This window comes from Ostrinia nubilalis, chromosome 29 (assembly GCF_963855985.1).
Source record: "Ostrinia nubilalis chromosome 29, ilOstNubi1.1, whole genome shotgun sequence".
Taxonomy (NCBI): domain Eukaryota; kingdom Metazoa; phylum Arthropoda; class Insecta; order Lepidoptera; family Crambidae; genus Ostrinia; species Ostrinia nubilalis.
The window spans coordinates 3,663,746-3,686,289 of NC_087116.1; the positions used below are offsets into that span (position 1 = coordinate 3,663,746).

The window sequence follows — 22,544 nt, forward strand, 5'->3', positions numbered from 1 at the left end:
GGCAAGCAGGTACCTTAGTAAACTTAAAGCTTAGTTACAACAGGATATTGCAAAATTCCTACGGGAACGGGAATTAGCGAGAAAAAACATTTGTATGAAAAAATCTAAGCCACGTAAGATAGACGCTTGAAATTTGGCATGCAGGTACCTTAGTAAATTTAAAGCTTAATTACAACAGGATATTGCAAAATTCTCACGGAAACGGGAGTGAGCGGGAAAAAACATTTGTATTAAAAAATCTAAACCGCGTAAGTTAGACGCTTAAAATTTGGCATGCAGGTACCTTAGTATACTTAAAGCTTAGTTACAACAGGATATTGCAAAATTCCTACGGGAACTGGAATTAGCGGGAAATTCCTTTTGTATGACTGACTCACTGCCATACCCACGCACAGCCTAAACGGCTAAACGTAGGCACTTGAAATTTATAAGGGACGTAGCTTAGGTACCGTAGAGTTGCACTAAGGAATTCCCGAAATTCCCACAGGAACAGGAATTACCGGGAAAATCCTTTTGTATGAAAAATCTAAACCGCTTAAGTTAGACGCTTGAAATTTGGCATGCAGGTCCCTTAGTAAACTTAAAGCTTAGTTACAACAGGATATTGCGAAATTCCAACGGGAACGGGAGTTAGCGGGAAAAAACATTTGTATGTAAAAATCTAAACCGCGTAAGATAGATGAAGGGGGTAAAACGGGATCCACGCGTACGAAGTCGCGGGCGGCCGCTAGTAATAAATAAAATTATATTTATATTTAAAAGCTAAGTCTTTGGTTTCTTTAGGCTTGATTTCCTCTTAGGCTGACTGACGCGCAGCACTGTCCAAGTCTTGATCGAAAAGGCCTTCTCATAGTCCACGAGCGTCAAGCATAGTGGCAAGTTATACTCCTAGGTCTTCTGAGGGCCTAGTGTGAGTTTATATCAATCGTAAAAAAAAATATTGTATGACGGATGCCAATGATTTCATTTTCATCCTGTAAGGTCATATAACACTTATCAACACTTATCAACGCGAGGCGAGGCGTTAAGGTACATTACGGTGCGGATAAGTGAGCGTTGCATTACGGAGTTTCATACAAAGAATACTGACCGCTTCGAGTTTATACGGTTACGAACCGCTTCCGGCTTGATAAATGTGTTTCCTTTATACTAAGGTATTGAAATAATTTATTTGTGTCGTCCTAACTCACAATAACTAGGTTCCACGTACACATCGTTTGTGACATTTGCATAAGTTGTATTTGGAACTACTTCAGAATACCCATCATTTCTTGCTTTCCCGTATTTTGTATCTTTATTCACATTAACATCAATATCAGATAGTTTTCAACTCCGGAACTGATTTCCGATATTGGGCACTCAACTCCGGAATTCCGGTTCTAGTTCCGGAGTTGGTTAAAAAAAAGAATACGCCTCCCGACAAACACGTACACGTATGTGGCCTCCACTTTAGAACCTTGCCCTATCGGCCGTCTGTTCTACGTACTATGTGCCCTGCCCATTGCCACTTTAGCTTGGTAATCCGATCGCTATATGTCAGGCAACTTTAGTTCGTGTACGAATCTCCTCATTTCTGGTTCGATCTCGAAAAGAAACACCGAGCATAGCACTCTCCATACCATGGTGTGCAACTTTGAGCTTATTATAAGGCCTTATAGTAAGAGGCCACGTTTCCGAACCGTGTGTCATCACTACTGGTAACACACGCTGATTGTAGACTTTCGTCTTTAGGCACTGAAGTGTTTTGGTCGAAAAGATGTTATGTAGTTTCCCGAACGCTGCCCAGCCGAGTTAAATTCGACGTATTATTACATCTCCCTGCCTCACAGCTCGCTGTAGAGGAATCGCAGAGGAATCACTCTCGTGTTCAGCCAGGCTCAAAGACCTTCTCATAGTCTAAGAACGCCAAGCATATAGGAAGGTTAGACTCTTTGGTCTTCTGTATAACCTGCCGTAGCGTATAGATGCGGTAAATGGTAGTGTAAACGTTTCGATAACTGGCTTCCTCGAGAGACTATAAGTCATCGAACCTACGCGCGAGACTATTCGTGATGGCTCGCAAAAACAGCTTGTAGACATGACTCAGAGTCAGAACCCAGATGGGTCTGTAATTCCTTAATAAGGCTTTTACCCCTTTCTTAAAGAAAAACACCACCAAGCATTTGTTCCGTGCCTCTGGCATTATTCCCTTGAGTAAGACGGAGTTACAGTCTATGAAGGACTTTCAGTATCGGCTTATCGGATTACTAATGTTTGGCCAAAAAACGTTTCCCAAATTATCACATCGCAAACAACGTTTCGCAAATTTTCATTTGGCAAATTCTTATTTGGCAAAATAAACTTATTGCAAACTTTTAATTCGCAAATGTCGTTTTTGGCATATTTTATTGTTTAGCAAATTATTGTTTGGCAAAGGCAAAAATATTTCACGATAAACTATTTACAAAATAATTTGATTGGTGCATAGAATGGAATACAAATTAGCTTGTGGTTATTATTTTGTTTAGTGAGTAGTTAATATAAACTTTGTTCTAAATTAATATTCATATTTCATTCTTTTTATTGAAATTTCCAAATGATTTATTAACAATAGAGGTGATTCTAGCGCTCGGCGGCCGCTGCCGCGGCACGCTCACTTCGCTCGCTCCGTTCGCTCGCTCCGTTCGCTCGTTAAGGGTCACTGTTCTAACCTAACCTACTATTTTCTGCAATACCTACTTTCTGCAACCATACTATTTTCTGCAATCTCTTTGTTTTACATAAAATTCTCGTGAAAACCATGATCATCTGCCTTATGCTTTGATTTGTGGGTAACGGTGGGTAAGTAAGTATGTGAAGTGACAATTTGACAAAACAAATTATTTGGGATAGAATATTTGGCAAAATGAAACATTTGCTAGATAAACATTTGCCAAGTAAAATTTTGCCAAATGATAATTTGACCAAATGAATTAGTTGCTAAAAGTTCATTTGGGAAATGTAACTTTGGCGATAAGTTGTTTGCGAAGTGAAATTTGGCGAAAAGTAATTTGGCCAAACGGAAGGATACCCGGCTTATCACCTGACGCGTTCAGAAGCTCCGAGGTTATTCCGTCATCACCCGGTGCCGTTTGAGAGTCATCCTAATCACGTAAGGGCTGATGTCCGGCTAATCTTCGGTATAGTGTCGAGTTAGCTTAGCTGTTGGAACTGTCCTGTGGCTGAGCTATTAACAGGTTTCACTCCATCATCCGCTCTCTTCAGCTGGCTTCGCCCATTAGAGTTGTCACTAGCGAACATTAATTTGGAGCTTTAGTTTCGCCCTATTGCCTCTTTAATATTATTACTAATAAAGTTGCGAATACATATCTCAAGGACTTCCTTATCTAAGAACCTATTTTGATACTTAAACGTTTTGAAAACTTAAAATAATTTATGAAAAATTTCAATATCGGAATACGATATTGGCTTCAGTTCCGGAATTGAAATATCGGAAAAAATGTATCCGAAATTCCGGAGTTACGAAATTCCGGAATTCCGGTATTCAAGCCCTAGTTGTTATGTACAACTGCGGCATAGTTATCTTCCTTTTGGATTTGTTTATGAGCCACGGGTTTTTTAGAAGGGCCTGTGTGACTAATTTCAGCATAGGTCAGCTCGGCAGAGTTTACATATTTGGATGATTCCTGCTGTTTTCTAAGGCTCTTCGGGAGCACTTTGGTGTATAGTTCATTTATTCTTGAACGTTTTGGTACTGGTTTTGAATAGAGTTCTTCAACGTTGCTGGGAGTGTAGGGAAGAGCGTAAGTGTCGTTCTCTGGACGGGACGTAGCGTACGGGGATTCCTGTAAGTCTATGGGGGCGAGGTAAGTCTGCTCCAGTTTAGGTCCTTGTGGGAACGGAGGCGTTGGCTCCTGTGGCTCATTTGTGAAGCTCTCGTTGTTCACACTGGCTCGTTGCACCTGAAAATGTATTTACAAGAACAGTAAGTAAAATCTATACTTTTTTCACTTATAAAGCTGAAGAGTTTGATTGGTTGAACGCGCTAATCTAAGGACCTACTGGTCCGACTTGAAAAAATATTTTTATGTTGGATAGCCCATTTATAGAAGAAGGCTTAAGGTTGTAAATGTTACGGATAATTATAAAGCTTTTTCTAAAACACTAAATTTTAATCTCATTTCCATTAATAAATATGTGGGTTTTGTTAGTATTAAAACAATATTGTATATTTACCATTGCCTCTTCACGTTTGCCTTTCCTGAAAGCTCTCACTGTAGCTGTGATCACAATGAGTAACATTAAAACTCCACCACCTAGAGCCACCCACATCCATTCCGCTTTTAGAGAAGCTAAAAAAAATATTTATGGATTACCAATAATGTTGTTAAATGTTGTTGCTGATGTAAGGACGAAGCACACATATCAAAACGGAAAGGGATCAACACCGTATCGCGTTTCGCGGGCTGTCAACCGCGAGTCGTTTACGTTGCATTACGGAGTTTCATACAAAAAATAATGACTGCCTCGAGTTGATACAGTTACGATCCACTAAGTTTGCTAAGTGTGCTGTGACCTTCATGAAGTAGTTAAATGCGATGCCATGTAGGTATAATTTGTTCTGCAAAATCTTCCAAAATAAGTAGTTCAAATCAATGCTATTTTGCAACGAAAACAAGACTAGATCTCCTTGTCGTGTCGACATCAAACGTACAAAGTCAGCCCAAAACTCCAAAGAGAGATGCACGTTATGGAGTAAGAGAGTTGATCTTCCCTGCCCTTTTGTCCCTATGTCTGAGAGTCCTTTACCTGGACATGAGCTCCCCTGGCTTACCTGGGGGAAAGCTTCTCTAAGAGCTTTAAATATACTTCGGATGCAGGTCGGCTTAAACTTGGAGTGCAAGTGTGGTTTTGTTAACCAACGAAGTACATGATGTCGTGCCCTGCGTGCCCAAACAACTGCACGCAGGAAGATTTAATGAAGGCTATTGACAACTTTGGGCTTTTGGGCTGATAAGACTAGATGTAAGTAGTTTACTTTGGATGAGGCAAAAGTTTTAATAACGTTAGGCGTGTCCTGTCATCTTAATAACTAAATACCTAGTTATGTGCAAAATACAAACTATACAAACACTGTGGGAAACTGCGTCAGGTATATGAGCGAAACTAAACTACTACCCGGTCGAGTTAACTGCGCACCTGGCGGCCGTGACGTCACATCGACGGTCTGGTATGGGACAGGGCGAACGCGGGGAGGTGAGTGCGAGGGAGGGGTGCGTGACAGTTTATATAAGTTTATATGATATAAATTCATTTCAATAACGTTCATATTGTATAATAAACGTATGTTATAATAACACTTGATATAATTTTTTAACATATAATGTTTACTTCATATAATAAATCATTTCTAATAATATCATTTCAGATACCAATCACAACGCATAAAGACATTTGATATAAACCTTACTTAATCTAAGACTCATTTGATGTAGGTAATTTTGTTTAATATAAATATTATTTCACATAACCATTACTTGTAATAAATATTATTTGTTATACTCTTTAATTGATATAATTTCTGATAGATATAACTTAAAGTATATTCTTTTTTAGCTTGACTTATAAATGACTTTAGTGACAAAAACGAATCGCCGTAAAACAGACTCCACGTAGTCTTGTCTGTCCTACCCCTAGAGTGTAATTTAGAAGCGCGTAGGCACGGAGGGGCGAGGCGGCCCGCGGGCTGAGGAGCAGGTGGCTGGAAGCGAGGCGCCGCGGCTGAGGCTGGCCGGCGAAGCCGGCCAGCAAGCCGAAGACGCGGTGTCGAGCGAAAGCCATCTGCGACGATTAGCACGCGAGGGACCGCCAGAGCCCCGCAGTGCCGGAGCCATGACAGAAATCTCAAGTTTTTAGTCAAATTTGCATGCTGCATGCCTGCATGCCTGCTTGCTTGCTTGCCTGCTTGCTTGCTTGCTTGCTTGCCTGCTTGCTTGCTTGCCTGCTTGCTTGCCTGCTTGCTAGCTTGCTTGCCTGCTTGCTTGCCTGCATGCTAGCTTGCTTGCTAGCTTGCTTGCTTGCTCGCTTGCTTGCTTGCTGCATGCAATGCTTATTATAACAAATGAACTTTATATAAAATTATTATTGTTATATGATTTAAGTTTTATAGGAAAAGAATTTTATCTCATTTGATTGTTCGACATTTTATTTTTATATGATTTGTATGTTATTTGTTTTAAATAGTATACATTGTAAGTTTTATAGAAAATATTCATTATATCAAACCATTTTATATCAGTTAATAGTTATTTGTCTTAAAATTATTCGTTTTAAAATTATATCATTCGTTTATTATAGTAAATAATTATTATATTAAACGATTTTATATAATTTCGACGGTCCCTACGTACAATAACGTATCTGAAAACGGCCAATTTTACAGGAGAGCGGTTTGAAGGTTTAAACATGAGTAGCTCGCGTTCTATCTAACATACATTGATGAAATTTGGTATAATGGTTTTATATGAGGTATATTTTATAAAACATGAAGAATTATCCAAAAATAATCACAATAAGTGTATTATTTGTCATTTACTCACTTATACAACGGAAAGTTTTTAATTACAAACGACGTAAATGGTACTTACTAACTTTTACGTTGGAGTAATATAATTGTTTAAATTATTAACTGACACATAAGTAATTGTACACGGGAACAAAGTTCAGCTACTACTGACCGTAACTCTCACTCTAGGCCCATAGTCCTGCTCGACGAGGCATAACAGCGTCTTGCCTCGTTTCCCAGATAGTTGCATATTGGAGACACTTCAATACCTTAAGATTCTTCCTTATGTAAGGGGTCTTTTGACTGAAGAATACCTGTAGAACCGGTAAATTTTCTTTGTCAATTGTGCCGGCCAGGTTTTACAGCATGACATCGAGTCCGAAGATCCACATTGGTCTTTTTTGAGTTCGATCTTGTGGAACATTGAATACAACTGGGTACTAAATGGAACCCTTTTCAAGGGCGTGGATATTTCAAGGTATCATCTGCCATGCAGATAGTTTCATCATTACAAGAATATCCTCATAACTTTCAGAGCCTCCCCTCCAACAGCGAGGCGGCTTGCCTGGGCGCCACAGACGGCATTATGGTTGCCCCAGGCTCGGATCCACATATATTTAAAGGCATCCCTGACACCTTCACCTGACGCCCACATCACTGTCAAAGCTAAGGACCAGATCAAATATCTAAGAGTAAGGTCCTATTAATCACCAGTGGCGCCAAGTAGTGAGCGCAAATACGGTGACCTTAATTGTATATAACCAGTGGCAGCTCGCACCTTTTCCAATCCGTCGCCGTGCGTATGGAAGACAGCTTGCTTTTTCGTGGCTGCTTCCCTAATTTAGAGGTCCGAAAACTCTATGTTGGAAGGCTACGGAGAAAGACCGGGAGATCTATACTGGCACCCTCAAAAACATGATTCTGTCCCATCTAAGGCATCACCCTCGTAGGGAAGGGTAACGCTGCCCATCTTCTAAGACCTTAATAGACCCAGAAAGTCTACAGGGCTACAACGTCGGCTTTAACGCAGCGTGAAGAACGAGGTGAAAGCTCCACCTTAGGAGGACAGAGAGGCCGTTTGATGTGCTGTAGTCTAGTAGTTGATAAACCACCTCGCCGTGGCTAAGTTGGGGCACCGAACCTTATTGGCACTCGTGCTAAAGTTTAAGGTTGCTCGAGCGATCGCACCATGACTGGGCACGGATCGTTCGAGCCCTACCTGTATTGCGGTAGCTAGGAGCATACGACACACCATATTCTTGCGGGATAGCATAGTCAAAGCTATGTGAACGGTAACAAAACCTGGGTGGTAATTAATCACCTCTATCTGAGAAGGCAAGGTGCCGCAAGAAGCTGCGGTACGATAGCGCGACTACGAACCAAGTGCGGGTGCATTTGAATTCGCTCCAGGGAAGGTGACAGTATGATTGCCTCCTATCTTCCTTCCTCGGTAATGGCCAGCGTAACGGGGGCGTGAGGCCGCACGGGAAGCATTGCATAGATAGGCCACCACCACCGTCTGCTGACCGTGAGTGTGTGTAAGGGAAAGCTGTGTACTTCCAGTTGCTCTCGTCTCGACTGTCGCCATGTAGGCGGGAGGTCTTTGTCTGGAATCTCAAAGCTAGAACTTATAACGAGTGACGGGGCACCAGGGTATTTTTAGTGGGTATACCTCATCCTTCTGACTGTAATAGTAGCTTCTAAATGCAGTTAATTTAAAAGTTTTGTTTGTAAGTGTTACCTGCTTGGCCGGCAGTTTGGTGTAGTGGTTCAGAACGGATTACTATGCCGAAAGGTTCCGGATTCGATTCCCGGTCGGGCAGAAATTGAAATGATTAATTTTAATTTCTGTGACGGGTCTGGGTGTCACTATGTATTATATGTATGTATTTACAAAAAAAAAGTATTTAAGTATGTTTATATCCGTTGTCTAGTACCCATAGTACAAGCTTTGTTTAGTTTGGGACTAGAGGCGCAGTGTAAAAATGTCCAAGGATATTATTATTATTTATTTATATTTATTTTTGAATGCCTTATGCCTGATAAATAAATAAAATTAATTTAACGTTTTTTTTACTTGTATCTTGTATTATAAAGTAGCATAGGAGAAGAACTTGGTTGCGTTGAGTCTAATAAATGATCTTAGATACTTCAGTGGTGTTGTATATCATATTTTATATTGTTTTGTCTTCACTTTTATCTCCACCAGATATGGCTAAAATACAATTTCTCAGCGTAAAACACCGTTACTGGCACTAACTTATAGACATAAAACAAACTTTTCCAAAGTAAAACATTTATAGTGGCAGTTACGGCTAGAAGATACTTTAATTTTCCGACGTAAAAATAGGTAAGTGCCACCTGCTTACAATAGTAACTTTAATTTTCCCTAGTAAAACAACGCAACTACCTTATGCCTACAGTTAATTGATTAATTTGCTGTTGGTATAATGTTGAGTGAAATAAATTAAGTCAGAAACCATAATAATACCTATTTCCTTCATAAATTACGTATCAATTCACTCGATCTGCGCGAATGAAAGTGGCAGTTGCGGGGCTGGGCGCGCGGGGTTAGGCGTGCGGTCCAACGTAAAATTTCTTAACTCCCACTAATGCAATTTTACTGCGGAAATCGTTCTAATTTTGTAGTTGCGGGATTTGTTTTTTGGCGTTTTAAGGTTCAATTTGAATAAAAACTGCATGTTTTTTTAACTGAGCCGTAACTGTTGGGTGCTCTGAAGGTTTTGCAAACAAAAACGGCAAATCACGGAACTGGTAGATACTGAATTGTACGTAGGGACCGTCGATTTGATGTTATATCCTCTAAGTATTATATGATATGTAGTTATATCATACATTACACACCCGCGAGGGAGAGTCGCATTCCAGCGAGGTGCGCAATTAACTCAAGCGGGTTGTAGTGAAAACTATCTACTTTAGGGACTGTAAAGGACATAAGCACATTTATCAACCCGGAAAGGGATCGTAACCGTATCAAGTCGAGGCGGTCAGTATTTTGTATGAAACTCCATACAACGCACACGATCCGCACCGTAACGATCGCGATTGATACGGTGTTGTTGATCCCTTTCCGAGTTGATAAGTCTCGCACACTCACTGCGGGTGCCAGTCGCACAGTCGCGACAGCAATATAATTACGCGCGAGCGATAAGGATGGGTAGCTAGGGGTCATTGGACAAAATTCTACGTGCTCACGGACCAGGCTTTATGAGCTTAAAGTCGCGGATACTTACGTGTTTGTATGTGTACTCTCGCACGGCAGAAAGTTTGTCTATACGTGCTGTTATCGACTGTCACTATGTTTGAGACATCTAGGTTGTCTTTTAAAGTGAGTATCTCGCAAGACCAGTTCCCGTCATATGTCTTGGTTACGTTTTCCTAAAACAAATCAAATGAAATAACTTTATTTATTGTAGACCCAGGTACGCGAAAATTAGGCAGGGTACTCACCTGCCACGTAGCACGTAACGTAGCATGTAACGTAACCAACCTTCAAGTGAGTACGGCTCGTCCACGGTCATCGCGTATCTGGCTGCGAGCTCCTGAATCCTCCTTTGTGCTCGCAGTGATACCGCCAGTCGGCGGGTCGCTGCGATCTCCCTGCGAACCACGCGGGAGCAGCTCGCAGCGGACTCGTGCCTATGTACTCACTTGATACAGTATCTGATACATTACATGCTACACGGCTAGATGAGTACCCTGCTTTAGACTTTACTAGCTACAGGTCTAGCTAACTCAGTCAGTGCCTGAGGTGAGCGGCTGGAGGGTATTTTTGTAACGTCAAACGCCAGCGAGACTTCAGATCTTCAGAATATGCTCTGTCACGTCATAAATGTCAATGTCACCCTCCCGTGCCGTCCCATACCTCAGGCGATGGCGGTGAAGCGGTAGACCTATATATTATTATACATCATATTATTGGCTATGTAACTCTACAAAATGTAATGTTCCAAAACATACATTAAAAGCTTTTAGTTGCTACTATTATGTACTAGCGGCCGCCCGCGACCCCGTTTTACCTCCTTAGGGGTTGAATTTTGCAAAATCTCGTCTTAGTGAGCACCAACGTTCTAAATAGAACCCGCATGCAAAATTTGAGAATCTAGCACTTGTTCGCTCGTTCGTTTCAGCCGAAAGACGTCCACTGCTGGACAAAGGCCTCCCCCAAGGATTTACACAAAGACCGGTCCTGCGCCGCTCGCATCCAGGCACCTAGCACTTGTAGTTTCTGAGTTGAAATTTTTATTATTTATTATTTTATAAACGGTTACAGATTTCAGTTTTTAGCTTGTGTAGGACTCTAGAAAAAATACCCAAAAAAATCTACCTATTTCAGTTTCCTGACAAACCTATGTCCATTATACTGGACATTTCCAAGTGAGAGCGACGCTCTCCAACCATGTCCAGTATACTTCCCACTGTCGAAGAAACAGAGCCAAAGATACAAGTGGTTCCGTAGGAAAATATTGACCAACCACAGGTAGTTCACTGATGAACAGTCCTCCCACAATGTTATCAGTTTAGCGGAGTGCTAACCGTACGACGTGACGTGTGTGTGCGTGTCAGTGTGTGCGTGCGCGCCGCACACGTGTTGGCGCGCTCACATACAAACCGCGCCCGTGCGTTTCTATGAAGATGACCTACTGATTTGTATTTACTCTGGTATTGACGTATAGGTAAGTAATGAGCTTGTTTTAAAAAAAATATTTTCTACAATAATTCGCCTAAAGCCTCTCTATACTGGAGGGTTTTGCCATAATATTCAAATTATGTAGACCCTGGTCTTCCTAAAACTATAATTATACAATAATAAATAGTTAATTAGTATGAATTAAAGTTCATAGCACATTTATCAACCCGGAAAGGGATCAACACCGTATCGCCTTTCGTCACGCTAACAACCGCGAGGCGAGGCGTTTACGTTACGGTGCGGATAAGAGTGCGTTGCAGTACGGAGTTCAATACAAATAATACTGACCGCCTCGAGTTGATACGGTTACGATCCGTTACCGGGTTGGTAAGTGTGCTTCGGCCTTTAATACTTACAATAACCATATGTTCAAGTTTCTTCTCATGTTCATAGCGATACAGCTTTAGATCGATTTCTTTAACTGTGAAGTCAAAACTGTTCGAAGGGTGACTCACGTTGCATCTGAAATGTATACGTTTTATGTTATAGCAAGCAATTTTAATTACTATATTAAAATATGTACTAATTATTCTGCTCTCTATCGCATTGGGTATATTTGGGCATAAATAAGTTACCTATCAAAATAAAAAAAAATCAAATCAAAAATATTTATTCAGTTTAGACCACAAGTGGCACTTATGAACGTCAATAGAAAATAATAAAAAAAGAAAAGGTAGCCCTTATGGGGCACTTTACATGTCTCCTTATCTTTTGGGCCCTACCAGCGCTTCGAGACAAACATATGGCAAGTGCTGAGAAGAAACGCCGGAACAAAGGATATATGTATAGCTATAGGATTAGCATTTAACTTAGTCCGAGCCTGAGCTATGGCACGGGGGGGGGGGGTGTTTCTAACGTCAAACGTCAGCAAGACTTCAGAGCAACGTCATAAATGTCAGTATATTATTATTTATTATGTTTAGTAGGTAAATCTTACATTATACGATTCATGTAATGTTGACTAATAAATTCAAGATGTATATCGTCTCCCAAGTAGAAGACAACGGTATTATTACTGATGGTTCGTTCTCTAGATGCAGTCACAGTACATGGCTCATCACTCGTGTCAAGTTGTATGGTGTTTGTTCCTGAAAAATAATAAAACAAGCTGTTAACTGCAATCATAATGGACAAGTTTCCAAATTTTTTATTTTAATAAAACGAATAATAATTGTGAAAGAATCATGAAAATATCTCTACAAATACAAAAGTTACAGCTTTAGGGTTGCGCATAACAAAATTCGCGCCATTTTGATTCGAAGTAGTCACGACAGTCATTCGAAGTACAAACAGTAATCAGCCCTGCCCCCCTAGACAAAACGCACTTTTTGATCGAATCGAAAATCGAATCCGTCAAAACTCCATACAAAAAAGGGGCTTTTCGACCACTTATCGACTGGTTTGCGATTATAATTTGCACTTTGTCTAGACCTCCTGGTCCAGCCAGTGCTGTTGACAGATCAAATTTTTTTTAATCTATTAGGTTCTAATTTTTCTACTAGTTTTTTTTTTCAGCCAAGGTCCTTCAAGATTCTTTCTTAGTAAAGTTGTGTAACCTTTTTTGACATATCCAAGCCTTACCATATTTAAAAACGGCACCGCCTATTTTTAAGTTCCACGCGAAAATGTGGAGGTAATTTAAATAGGTAATTAATTTCTCAGCCATTCCTTGATGGATTTAAAAAATATTTTCACCGGCTTATTAGTTTTGGTCTATATTTTAATCCCATTCAGTGAAATCTAATGTTTTCAACATCACGAAACTTGTCCATTAGCCGGATTTGGCGGACTAAGCCCGTTAGAGGCCCGGGGCGAATTAACTACTTAACTGAGGCCCCCTAGCTTTAAAAAAATGGCGTATTAATTCTGATCTAAGCTCCTTTTTCTGACATGCCATGTCACGCTGATTCATGGTTAGTAGGTAGTCACTCATGAGGTACTGAGGCGTTTGGGCCCCCCCAAAGACCGGGGGCCCGCCTGTTAGTCCGCCACTGTCTAGGCGTAGACCACCGAATTTAAGTTGGCCCATAGTTGGGCTCGATTCTAATTTGTATGAAGAATCGCCCGATACCAAATCGGTGTAATGTGCATTGTGCACACTTCCACATCTTTATACTGATCAACAGCCCTAGACTTGTACCCCCTTATTAATAAAAAGTTACACCTAGGATGAACCTTGGATTAAAATGACATTTCCATACTAAATGATAATTTAAGCCAGAGTTCAACTAGGGTGTAAATATTAATAATGAATGCCGATGATTAAATTTTTTATGTGGTAGGAGGCAAACGATTATTAATAGAAAAGTTTGAATATTATTTCGCGTTTTTGCAACAATTTTCTTTACTGCTCCGTCCCTATTGGCTGCAGGGTGATGTCAAAGCCATTCGTGAGAAACGGGTTAACCAACACAAAAATATTTTTACAGGTTCAGATAGTATAGTAAAAATAATCATTTACCAAAAACAGTAAAGTGATTAATTTTTTTGCGGGTCCAATGACAGTTTAACTTTCCCCCGGGACAAACTTGGCCTTCACTGGTTGGGTTATTGGCGGTCAAGCTGTAGATCCTGGCTACACAGGAGTTGCAGCGATGGGAAGTGGGAACGAGAGGTGGGAATAGTCCCGTTAAAAGACACGGCCTCACACTAGAGCGGTTTTTAGTACAGTATTTATGTAAACTTTGTAACTAATTATCTTTCAAATACATTAGTCATCGGGAAATATTAACCACAATACATTTAATTACATTTTTTATTAAAGTTGTCATAAATGATTAATGATAATTTTAGTTTCCATAGTTGGTATTAGAATTATGTTTTTTTAAAATACCTAGTTAATCTTTATTCAAAATCAAAAAAATCTAAATCATATTTTTATTCATTTCAGACCAATATTATGGCACTTATGAACGTCAAAACAAGAAAAAAACAAAAAAAAAAACACTTTTTTTAAATAAAGCACTTTACATGTCTCCTTATCTTTTGGAGACATGTAAAGTGCTTTATTTAAAAAAAATTACCAGATTGATGATAATATTGATGATTCGGAATCCTCAAACACGAGGAATCGGCTATTTTCTTCTTCTTCTTGTCGTGTTGACAACAAATCTTTACAGCGTCAGCCCAAAACTCCGCTACAAGAGTGGCGTTGTCAGTAGCATTAAATGGGCATGCAATGCACGACATCGTTATTTGTTGTTATGGCGACAGACTTGGGTAAGATGGCGGCTAGCAAAGTGGGCTTGAACAAGTGCTACCACTAACCAAATCGAGCAGAAAATGTTGCCCCCACTGGGAATCGAACCCGGGATGTTCTGTGGGGCGGAGTACAAATGTAAGGGACCATTCCCACCTCTCGTTCCGTGACGTGACATGACATCGACTCTCTGGTCGGGACGGGACAGGGCGAACGCGGGGAGGTGAGTGCGAGGGACAGTCGCATTCCAGCGAGGTGCGCAATTAACTCAAGCGGGTTGTAGTGAAAACTATCTACTTTAGGGACTATAAAGGACATAGCACATTTATCAACCCGGAAAGGGATCGTAACCGTATCAAGTCGAGGCGGTCAGTATTTTGTATGAAACTCCATACAACGCACACGATCCGCACCGTAACGATCGCGATTGTGTGTTGTTGATCCCTTTCCGAGTTGATAAGTCTCGCACACTCACTGCGGGTGCCAGTCGCACAGTCGCGACAGCAATATAATTACGCGCGAGCGATAAGGATGGGTAGCTAGGGGTCATTGGACAAAATTCTACGTGCTCACGGACCAGGCTTTATGAGCTTAAAGTCGCGGGTACTTACGTGTTTGTATGTGTACTCTCGCACGGCAGAAAGTTTGTCTATACGTGCTGTTATCGACTATCACCATGTTTGAGACGTCATGTAGAATGTCTTTGAAAGTGAGTATCTCGCAAGACCAGTTCCCGTCATATGTCTTGGTTACGTTTTGCTAAAACAAATCAAATGAAATAACTTTATTTATTGTAGACTCAGGTACGCGAAAATTAGGCAGGGTACTCACCTGCCACGTAGCACGTAACGTAGCATGTAACGTAACCAACCTTCAAGTGAGTACGGCTCGTCCACGGTCATCGCGTATCTGGCTGCGAGCTCCTGAATCCTCCTTTGTGCTCGCAGTGATACCGCCAGTCGGCGGGTCGCTGCGATCTCCCTGCGAACCACGCGGGAGCAGCTCGCAGCGGACTCGTGCCTATGTACTCACTTGATACAGTATCTGATACATTACATGCTACACGGCTAGATGAGTACCCTGCTTTAGACTTGACTAGCTACAGGTCTAGCTAACTCAGTCAGTGCCTGAGGTGAGCGGCTGGAGGGTATTTTTGTAACGTCAAACGCCAGCGAGACTTCAGATCTTCAGAATATGCTCTGTCACGTCATAAATGTCAATGTCACCCTCCCGTGCCGTCCCATACCTCAGGCGATGGCGGTGAAGCGGTAGACCTATACATCATATTATTGGCTATGTAACTCTACAAAATGTAATGTTCCAAAACATACATTAAAAGCTTTTAGTTGCTACTATTATGTACTAGCGGCCGCCCGCGACCCCGTTTTACCTCCTTAGGGGTTGAATTTTGCAAAATCTCGTCTTAGTGAGCACCAACGTTCTAAATAGAACCCGCATGCAAAATTTGAGAATCTAGCACTTGTTCGTTCGTTCGTTTCAGCCGAAAGACGTCCACTGCTGGACAAAGGCCTCCCCCAAGGATTTACACAAAGACCGGTCCTGCGCCGCTCGCATCCAGGCACCTAGCACTTGTAGTTTCTGAGATTTCGTAATGAGCGAGGGAGTCAGTCAGGGACCTTTTGCTTTTACAGAGATTCTGTCCAAAGATACCCAGACAGCCACGGATCTACGATTGTTTCTAAGCGCCCCCTTTTTTGGCCCCTGGGGTGCCCCAGTTCACCCCCTCCCCCTAAATCCGTGCCTGTCACGATTTAGAGCCAAAGCACACGATGCGTTGAGGCGCACGATATGTACAGGGTGTTGAAGAAATTGGTATCACAGCATATTTTAGTTTTATTTTTATAATAAGCTCATACTATTCAAAGTCAAAGTCAAAATTCCTTTATTTGAAACAGAGCCAAAGATACAAGTGGTTCCGTAGGAAAATATTGACCAACCACAGGACGTTCACTGATGAACAGTCCTCCCACAATGTTATCAGTTTAGCGGAGTGCTAACCGTAATCAGAGTAAATACAAATGAGTAGGTCATCTTCATAGAAACGCCCGAGCGCGGTTTGTATGTGAGCGCGCCAATACGTATGCGGCGCGCACGCACACACTGACGTGTGTGTGCGTGTCAGTGTGTGCGTGCGCGCCGCACACGTGTCGGCGCGCTCACATACAAACCGCGCCCGTGCGGTTCTATGAAGATGACCTACTCATTTGTATTTACTCTGGTATTGACGTATAGGTACGTAATGAGCTTGTTTTAAAAAAAATATTTTCTACAATAATTCGCCTAAAGCCTCTCTATACTGGAGGGTTTTGCCATAATATTCAAATTATGTAGACCCTGGTCTTCCTAAAACTATAATTATACAATAATAAATAGTTAATTAGTATGAATTAAATTTCATAGCACATTTATCAACCCGGAAAGGGATCAACACCGTATCGCCTTTCGTCACGCTAACAACCGCGAGGCGAGGCGTTTACGTTACGGTGCGGATAAGAGTGCGTTGCAGTACGGAGTTCAATACAAAGAATACTGACCGCCTCGAGTTGATACGGTTACGATCCGTTACCGGGTTGGTAAGTGTGCTTCGGCCTTTAATACTTACAATAACCATATGTTCAAGTTTCTTCTCATGTTCATAGCGATACAGCTTTAGATCGATTTCTTTAACTGTGAAGTCAAAACTGTTCGAAGGGTGACTCACGTTGCATCTGAAATGTATACGTTTTATGTTATAGCAAGCAATTTTAATTACTATATTAAAATATGTACTAATTATTCTGCTCTCTATCGCATTGGGTATATTTGGGCATAAATAAGTTACCTATAGGATTAGCATTTAACTCAGTCCGAGCCTGAGCTATAGACCCGGCACGGGGGGGGGGGGGGGGGTGTTTCTAACGTCAAACGTCAGCAAGACTTCAGAGCAACGTCATAAATGTCAGTATATTATTATTTATTATGTTTAGTAGGTAAATCTTACATTATACGATTCATGTAATGTTGACTAATAAATTCAAGACGTATATCGTCTCCCAAGTAGAAGACAACGGTATTATTACTGATGGTTCGTTCTCTAGATGCAGCCACAGTACATGGCTCATCACTCGTGTCAAGTTGTATGGTGTTTGTTCCTGAAAAATAATAAAACAAGCTGTTAACTGCAATCATAATGGACAAGTTTCCAAATTTTTTATTTTAATAAAACGAATAATAATTGTGAAAGAATCATGAAAATATCTCTACAAATACAAAAGTTACAGCTTTAGGGTTGCGCATAACAAAATTCGCGCCATTTTGATTCGAAGTAGTCACGACAGTCATTCGAAGTACAAACAGTAATCAGCCCTGCCCCCCTAGACAAAACGCACTTTTTGATAGAATCGAAAATCGAATCCGTCAAAACTCCATACAAAAAAGGGGCTTTTCGACCACTTATCGACTGGTTTGCGATTATAATTTGCACTTTGTCTAGACCTCCTGGTCCAGCTAGTGCTGTTGACAGATCAAATTTTTTTTAATCTATTAGGTTCTAATTTTTCTACTAGTTTTTTTTTTCAGCCAGGGTCCTTCAAGATTCTTTCTTAGTAAAGTTGTGTAACCTTTTTTGACATATCCAAGCCTTACCATATTTAAAAACGGCACCGCCTATTTTTAAGTTCCACGCGAAAATGTGGAGGTAATTTAAATAGGTAATTAATTTCTCAGCCATTCCTTGATGGATTTAAAAAATATTTTCACCGGCTTATTAGTTTTGGTCTATATTTTAATCCCATTCAGTGAAATCTAATGTTTTCAACATCACGAAACTTGTCCATTAGCCGGATTTGGCGGACTAAGCCCGTTAGAGGCCCGGGGCGAATTAACTACTTAACTGAGGCCCCCTAGCTTTAAAAAAATGGCGTATTAATTCTGATCTAAGCTCCTTTTTCTGACATGCCATGTCACGCTGATTCATGGTTAGTAGGTAGTCACTCATGAGGTACTGAGGCGTTTGGGGCCCCCCAAAGACCGGGGGCCCGCCTGTTAGTCCGCCACTGTCTAGGCGTAGACCACCGAATTTAAGTTGGCCCATAGTTGGGCTCGATTCTAATTTGTATGAAGAATCGCCCGATACCAAATCGGTGTAATGTGCATTGTGCACACTTCCACATCTTTATACTGATCAACAGCCCTAGACTTGTACCCCCTTATTAATAAAAAGTTACACCTAGGATGAACCTTGGATTAAAATGACATTTCCATACTAAATGATAATTTAAGCCAGAGTTCAACTAGGGTGTAAATATTAATAATGAATGCCGATGATTAAATTTTTTATGTGGTAGGAGGCAAACGATTATTAATAGAAAAGTTTGAATATTATTTCGCGTTTTTGCAACAATTTTCTTTACTGCTCCGTCCCTATTGGCTGCAGGGTGATGTCAAAGCCATTCGTGAGAAATGGGTTAACCAACACAAAAATATTTTTACAGGTTCAGATAGTATAGTAAAAATAATCATTTACCAAAAACAGTAAAGTGATTAATTTTTTTGCGGGTCCAATGACAGTTTAACTTTCCCCCGGGACAAACTTGGCCTTCACTGGTTGGGTTATTGGCGGTCAAGCTGTAGATCCTGGCTACACAGGAGTTGCAGCGATGGGAAGTGGGAACGAGAGGTGGGAATAGTCCCGTTAAAAGACACGGCCTCACACTAGAGCGGTTTTTAGTACAGTATTTATGTAAACTTTGTAACTAATTATCTTTCAAATACATTAGTCATCGGGAAATATTAACCACAATACATTTAATTACATTTTTTATTAAAGTTGTCATAAATGATTAATGATAATTTTAGTTTCCATAGTTGGTATTAGAATTATGTTTTTTTAAAATACCTAGTTAATCTTTATTCAAAATCAAAAAAATCTAAATCATATTTTTATTCATTTCAGACCAATATTATGGCACTTATGAACGTCAAAACAAGAAAAAAACAAAAAAAAAAACACTTTTTTTAAATAAAGCACTTTACATGTCTCCTTATCTTTTGGAGACATGTAAAGTGCTTTATTTAAAAAAAATTACCAGATTGATGATAATATTGATGATTCGGAATCCTCAAACACGAGGAATCGGCTATTTTCTTCTTCTTCTTGTCGTGTTGACAACAAATCTTTACAGCGTCAGCCCAAAACTCCGCTACAAGAGTGGCGTTGTCAGTAGCATTAATTAAATGGGCATGCAATGCACGACATCGTTATTTGTTGTTATGGCGACAGACTTGGGTAAGATGGCGGCTAGCAAAGTGGGCTTGAACAAGTGCTACCACTAACCAAATCGAGCAGAAAATGTTGCCCCCACTGGGAATCGAACCCGGGATGTTCTGTGGGGCGGAGTACAAATGTAAGGGACCATTCCCACCTCTCGTTCCGTGACGTGACATGACATCGACTCTCTGGTCGGGACGGGACAGGGCGAACGCGGGGAGGTGAGTGCGAGGGACAGTCGCATTCCAGCGAGGTGCGCAATTAACTCAAGCGGGTTGTAGTGAAAACTATCTACTTTAGGGACTATAAAGGACATAGCACATTTATCAACCCGGAAAGGGATCGTAACCGTATCAAGTCGAGGCGGTCAGTATTTTGTATGAAACTCCATACAACGCACACGATCCGCACCGTAACGATCGCGATTGATACGGTGTTGTTGATCCCTTTCCGAGTTGATAAGTCTCGCACACTCACTGCGGGTGCCAGTCGCACAGTCGCGACAGCAATATAATTACGCGCGAGCGATAAGGATGGGTAGCTAGGGGTCATTGGACAAAATTCTACGTGCTCACGGACCAGGCTTTATGAGCTTAAAGTCGCGGGTACTTACGTGTTTGTATGTGTACTCTCGCACGGCAGAAAGTTTGTCTATACGTGCTGTTATCGACTGTCACTATGTTTGAGACACCTAGGATGTCTTTTAAAGTGAGTATCTCGCAAGACCAGTTCCCGTCATATGTCTTGGTTATGTTATGCTAAAACAAATCAAATGAAATAACTTTATTTTTTGTAGACTCAGGTACGCGAAAATTAGGCAGGGTACTCACCTGCCACGTAGCACGTAACGTAGCATGTAACGTAACCAACCTTCAAGTGAGTACGGCTCGTCCACGGTCATCGCGTATCTGGCTGCGAGCTCCTGAATCCTCCTTTGTGCTCGCAGTGATACCGCCAGTCGGCGGGTCGCTGCGATCTCCCTGCGAACCACGCGGGAGCAGCTCGCAGCGGACTCGTGCCTATGTACTCACTTGATACAGTATCTGATACATTACATGCTACACGGCTAGATGAGTACCCTGCTTTAGACTTGACTAGCTACAGGTCTAGCTAACTCAGTCAGTGCCTGAGGTGAGCGGCTGGAGGGTATTTTTGTAACGTCAAACGCCAGCGAGACTTCAGATCTTCAGAATATGCTCTGTCACGTCATAAATGTCAATGTCACCCTCCCGTGCCGTCCCATACCTCAGGCGATGGCGGTGAAGCGGTAGACCTATACATCATATTATTGGCTATGTAACTCTACAAAATGTAATGTTCCAAAACATAAATTAAAAGCTTTTAGTTGCTACTATTATGTACTAGCGGCCGCCCGCGACCCCGTTTTACCTCCTTAGGGGTTGAATTTTGCAAAATCTCGTCTTAGTGAGCACCAACGTTCTAAATAGAACCCGCATGCAAAATTTGAGAATCTAGCACTTGTTCGTTCGTTCGTTTCAGCCGAAAGACGTCCACTGCTGGACAAAGGCCTCCCCCAAGGATTTACACAAAGACCGGTCCTGCGCCGCTCGCATCCAGGCACCTAGCACTTGTAGTTTCTGAGATTTCGTAATGAGCGAGGGAGTCAGTCAGGGACCTTTTGCTTTTACAGAGATTCTGTCCAAAGATACCCAGACAGCCACGGATCTACGATTGTTTATAAGCGCCCCCTTTTTTTGGCCCCTGGGGTGCCCCGGTTCACCCCCTCCCCCTAAATCCGTGCCTGTCACGATTTAGAGCCAAAGCACACGATGCGTTGAGGCGCACGATATGTACAGGGTGTTGAAGAAATTGGTATCACAGCATATTTTAGTTTTATTTTTATAATAAGCTCATACTATTCAAAGTCAAAGTCAAAATTCCTTTATTTGAAACAGAGCCAAAGATACAAGTGGTTCCGTAGGAAAATATTGACCAACCAGTTCACTGATGAACAGTCCTCCCACAATGTTATCAGTTTAGCGGAGTGCTAACCGTAATCAGAGTAAATACAAATGAGTAGGTCATCTTCATAGAAACGCCCGAGCGCGGTTTGTATGTAACCGCGCCCGTGCGTTTCTATGAAGATGACCTACTCATTTGTACCTATTTACTCTGGTATTGACGTATAGGTACGTAATGAGCTTGTTTTAAAAAAAATATTTTCTACAATAATTCGCCTAAAGCCTCTCTATACTGGAGGGTTTTGCCATAATATTCAAATTATGTAGACCCTGGTCTTCCTAAAACTATAATTATACAATAATAAATAGTTAATTAGTATGAATTAAAGTTCATAGCACATTTATCAACCCGGAAAGGGATCAACACCGTATCGCCTTTCGTCACGCTAACAACCGCGAGGCGAGGCGTTTACGTTACGGTGCGGATAAGAGTGCGTTGCAGTACGGAGTTTAATACAAATAATACTGACCGCCTCGAGTTGATACGGTTACGATCCGTTACCGGGTTGGTAAGTGTGCTTCGGCCTTTAATACTCACAATAACCATATGTTCAAGTTTCTTCTCATGTTCATCGCGATACAGCTTTAGATCGATTTTTTTAACTGTGAAGTCAAAACTGTTCGAAGGGTGACTCACGTTGCATCTGAAATGTATACGTTTTATGTTTTAACAAGCAATTTTAATTACTATATTAAAATATGTACTAATTATTCTGCTCTCTATCGCATTGGGTATATTTGGGCATAAATAAGTTACCTATCAAAATCAAAAAAAATCAAATCAAAAATATTTATTCAGTTTAGACCACAAGTGGCACTTATGAACGTCAATAGAAAAT

At 41.1% G+C, this 22,544-nt stretch overlaps 1 protein-coding gene and 1 long non-coding RNA gene across 2 annotated transcripts in view; both read right to left on the minus strand.

Annotated features, from left to right (window-relative positions):
- Positions 1-22,544, minus strand: part of LOC135085639 (proteoglycan 4-like) — a 75,955-nt gene that overhangs the window by 48,945 nt on the left and 4,466 nt on the right. The window contains exons 3-5 of the mRNA XM_063980412.1: positions 22,244-22,349; positions 15,066-15,213; positions 12,193-12,343 (exon numbers count right to left, since the gene is read on the minus strand). Of these exons, the coding sequence (XP_063836482.1) occupies positions 12,193-12,343; positions 15,066-15,213; positions 22,244-22,349 (405 nt within the window). The remainder of the gene's footprint in view (positions 1-12,192; positions 12,344-15,065; positions 15,214-22,243; positions 22,350-22,544) is intronic.
- Positions 17,094-20,475, minus strand: LOC135085823 (uncharacterized). Its single transcript, XR_010260229.1, has 3 exons — positions 20,337-20,475; positions 17,456-17,606; positions 17,094-17,183 (listed from the first exon to the last, which is right to left on the minus strand). It is a non-coding gene; the product is annotated as an uncharacterized LOC135085823 (long non-coding RNA).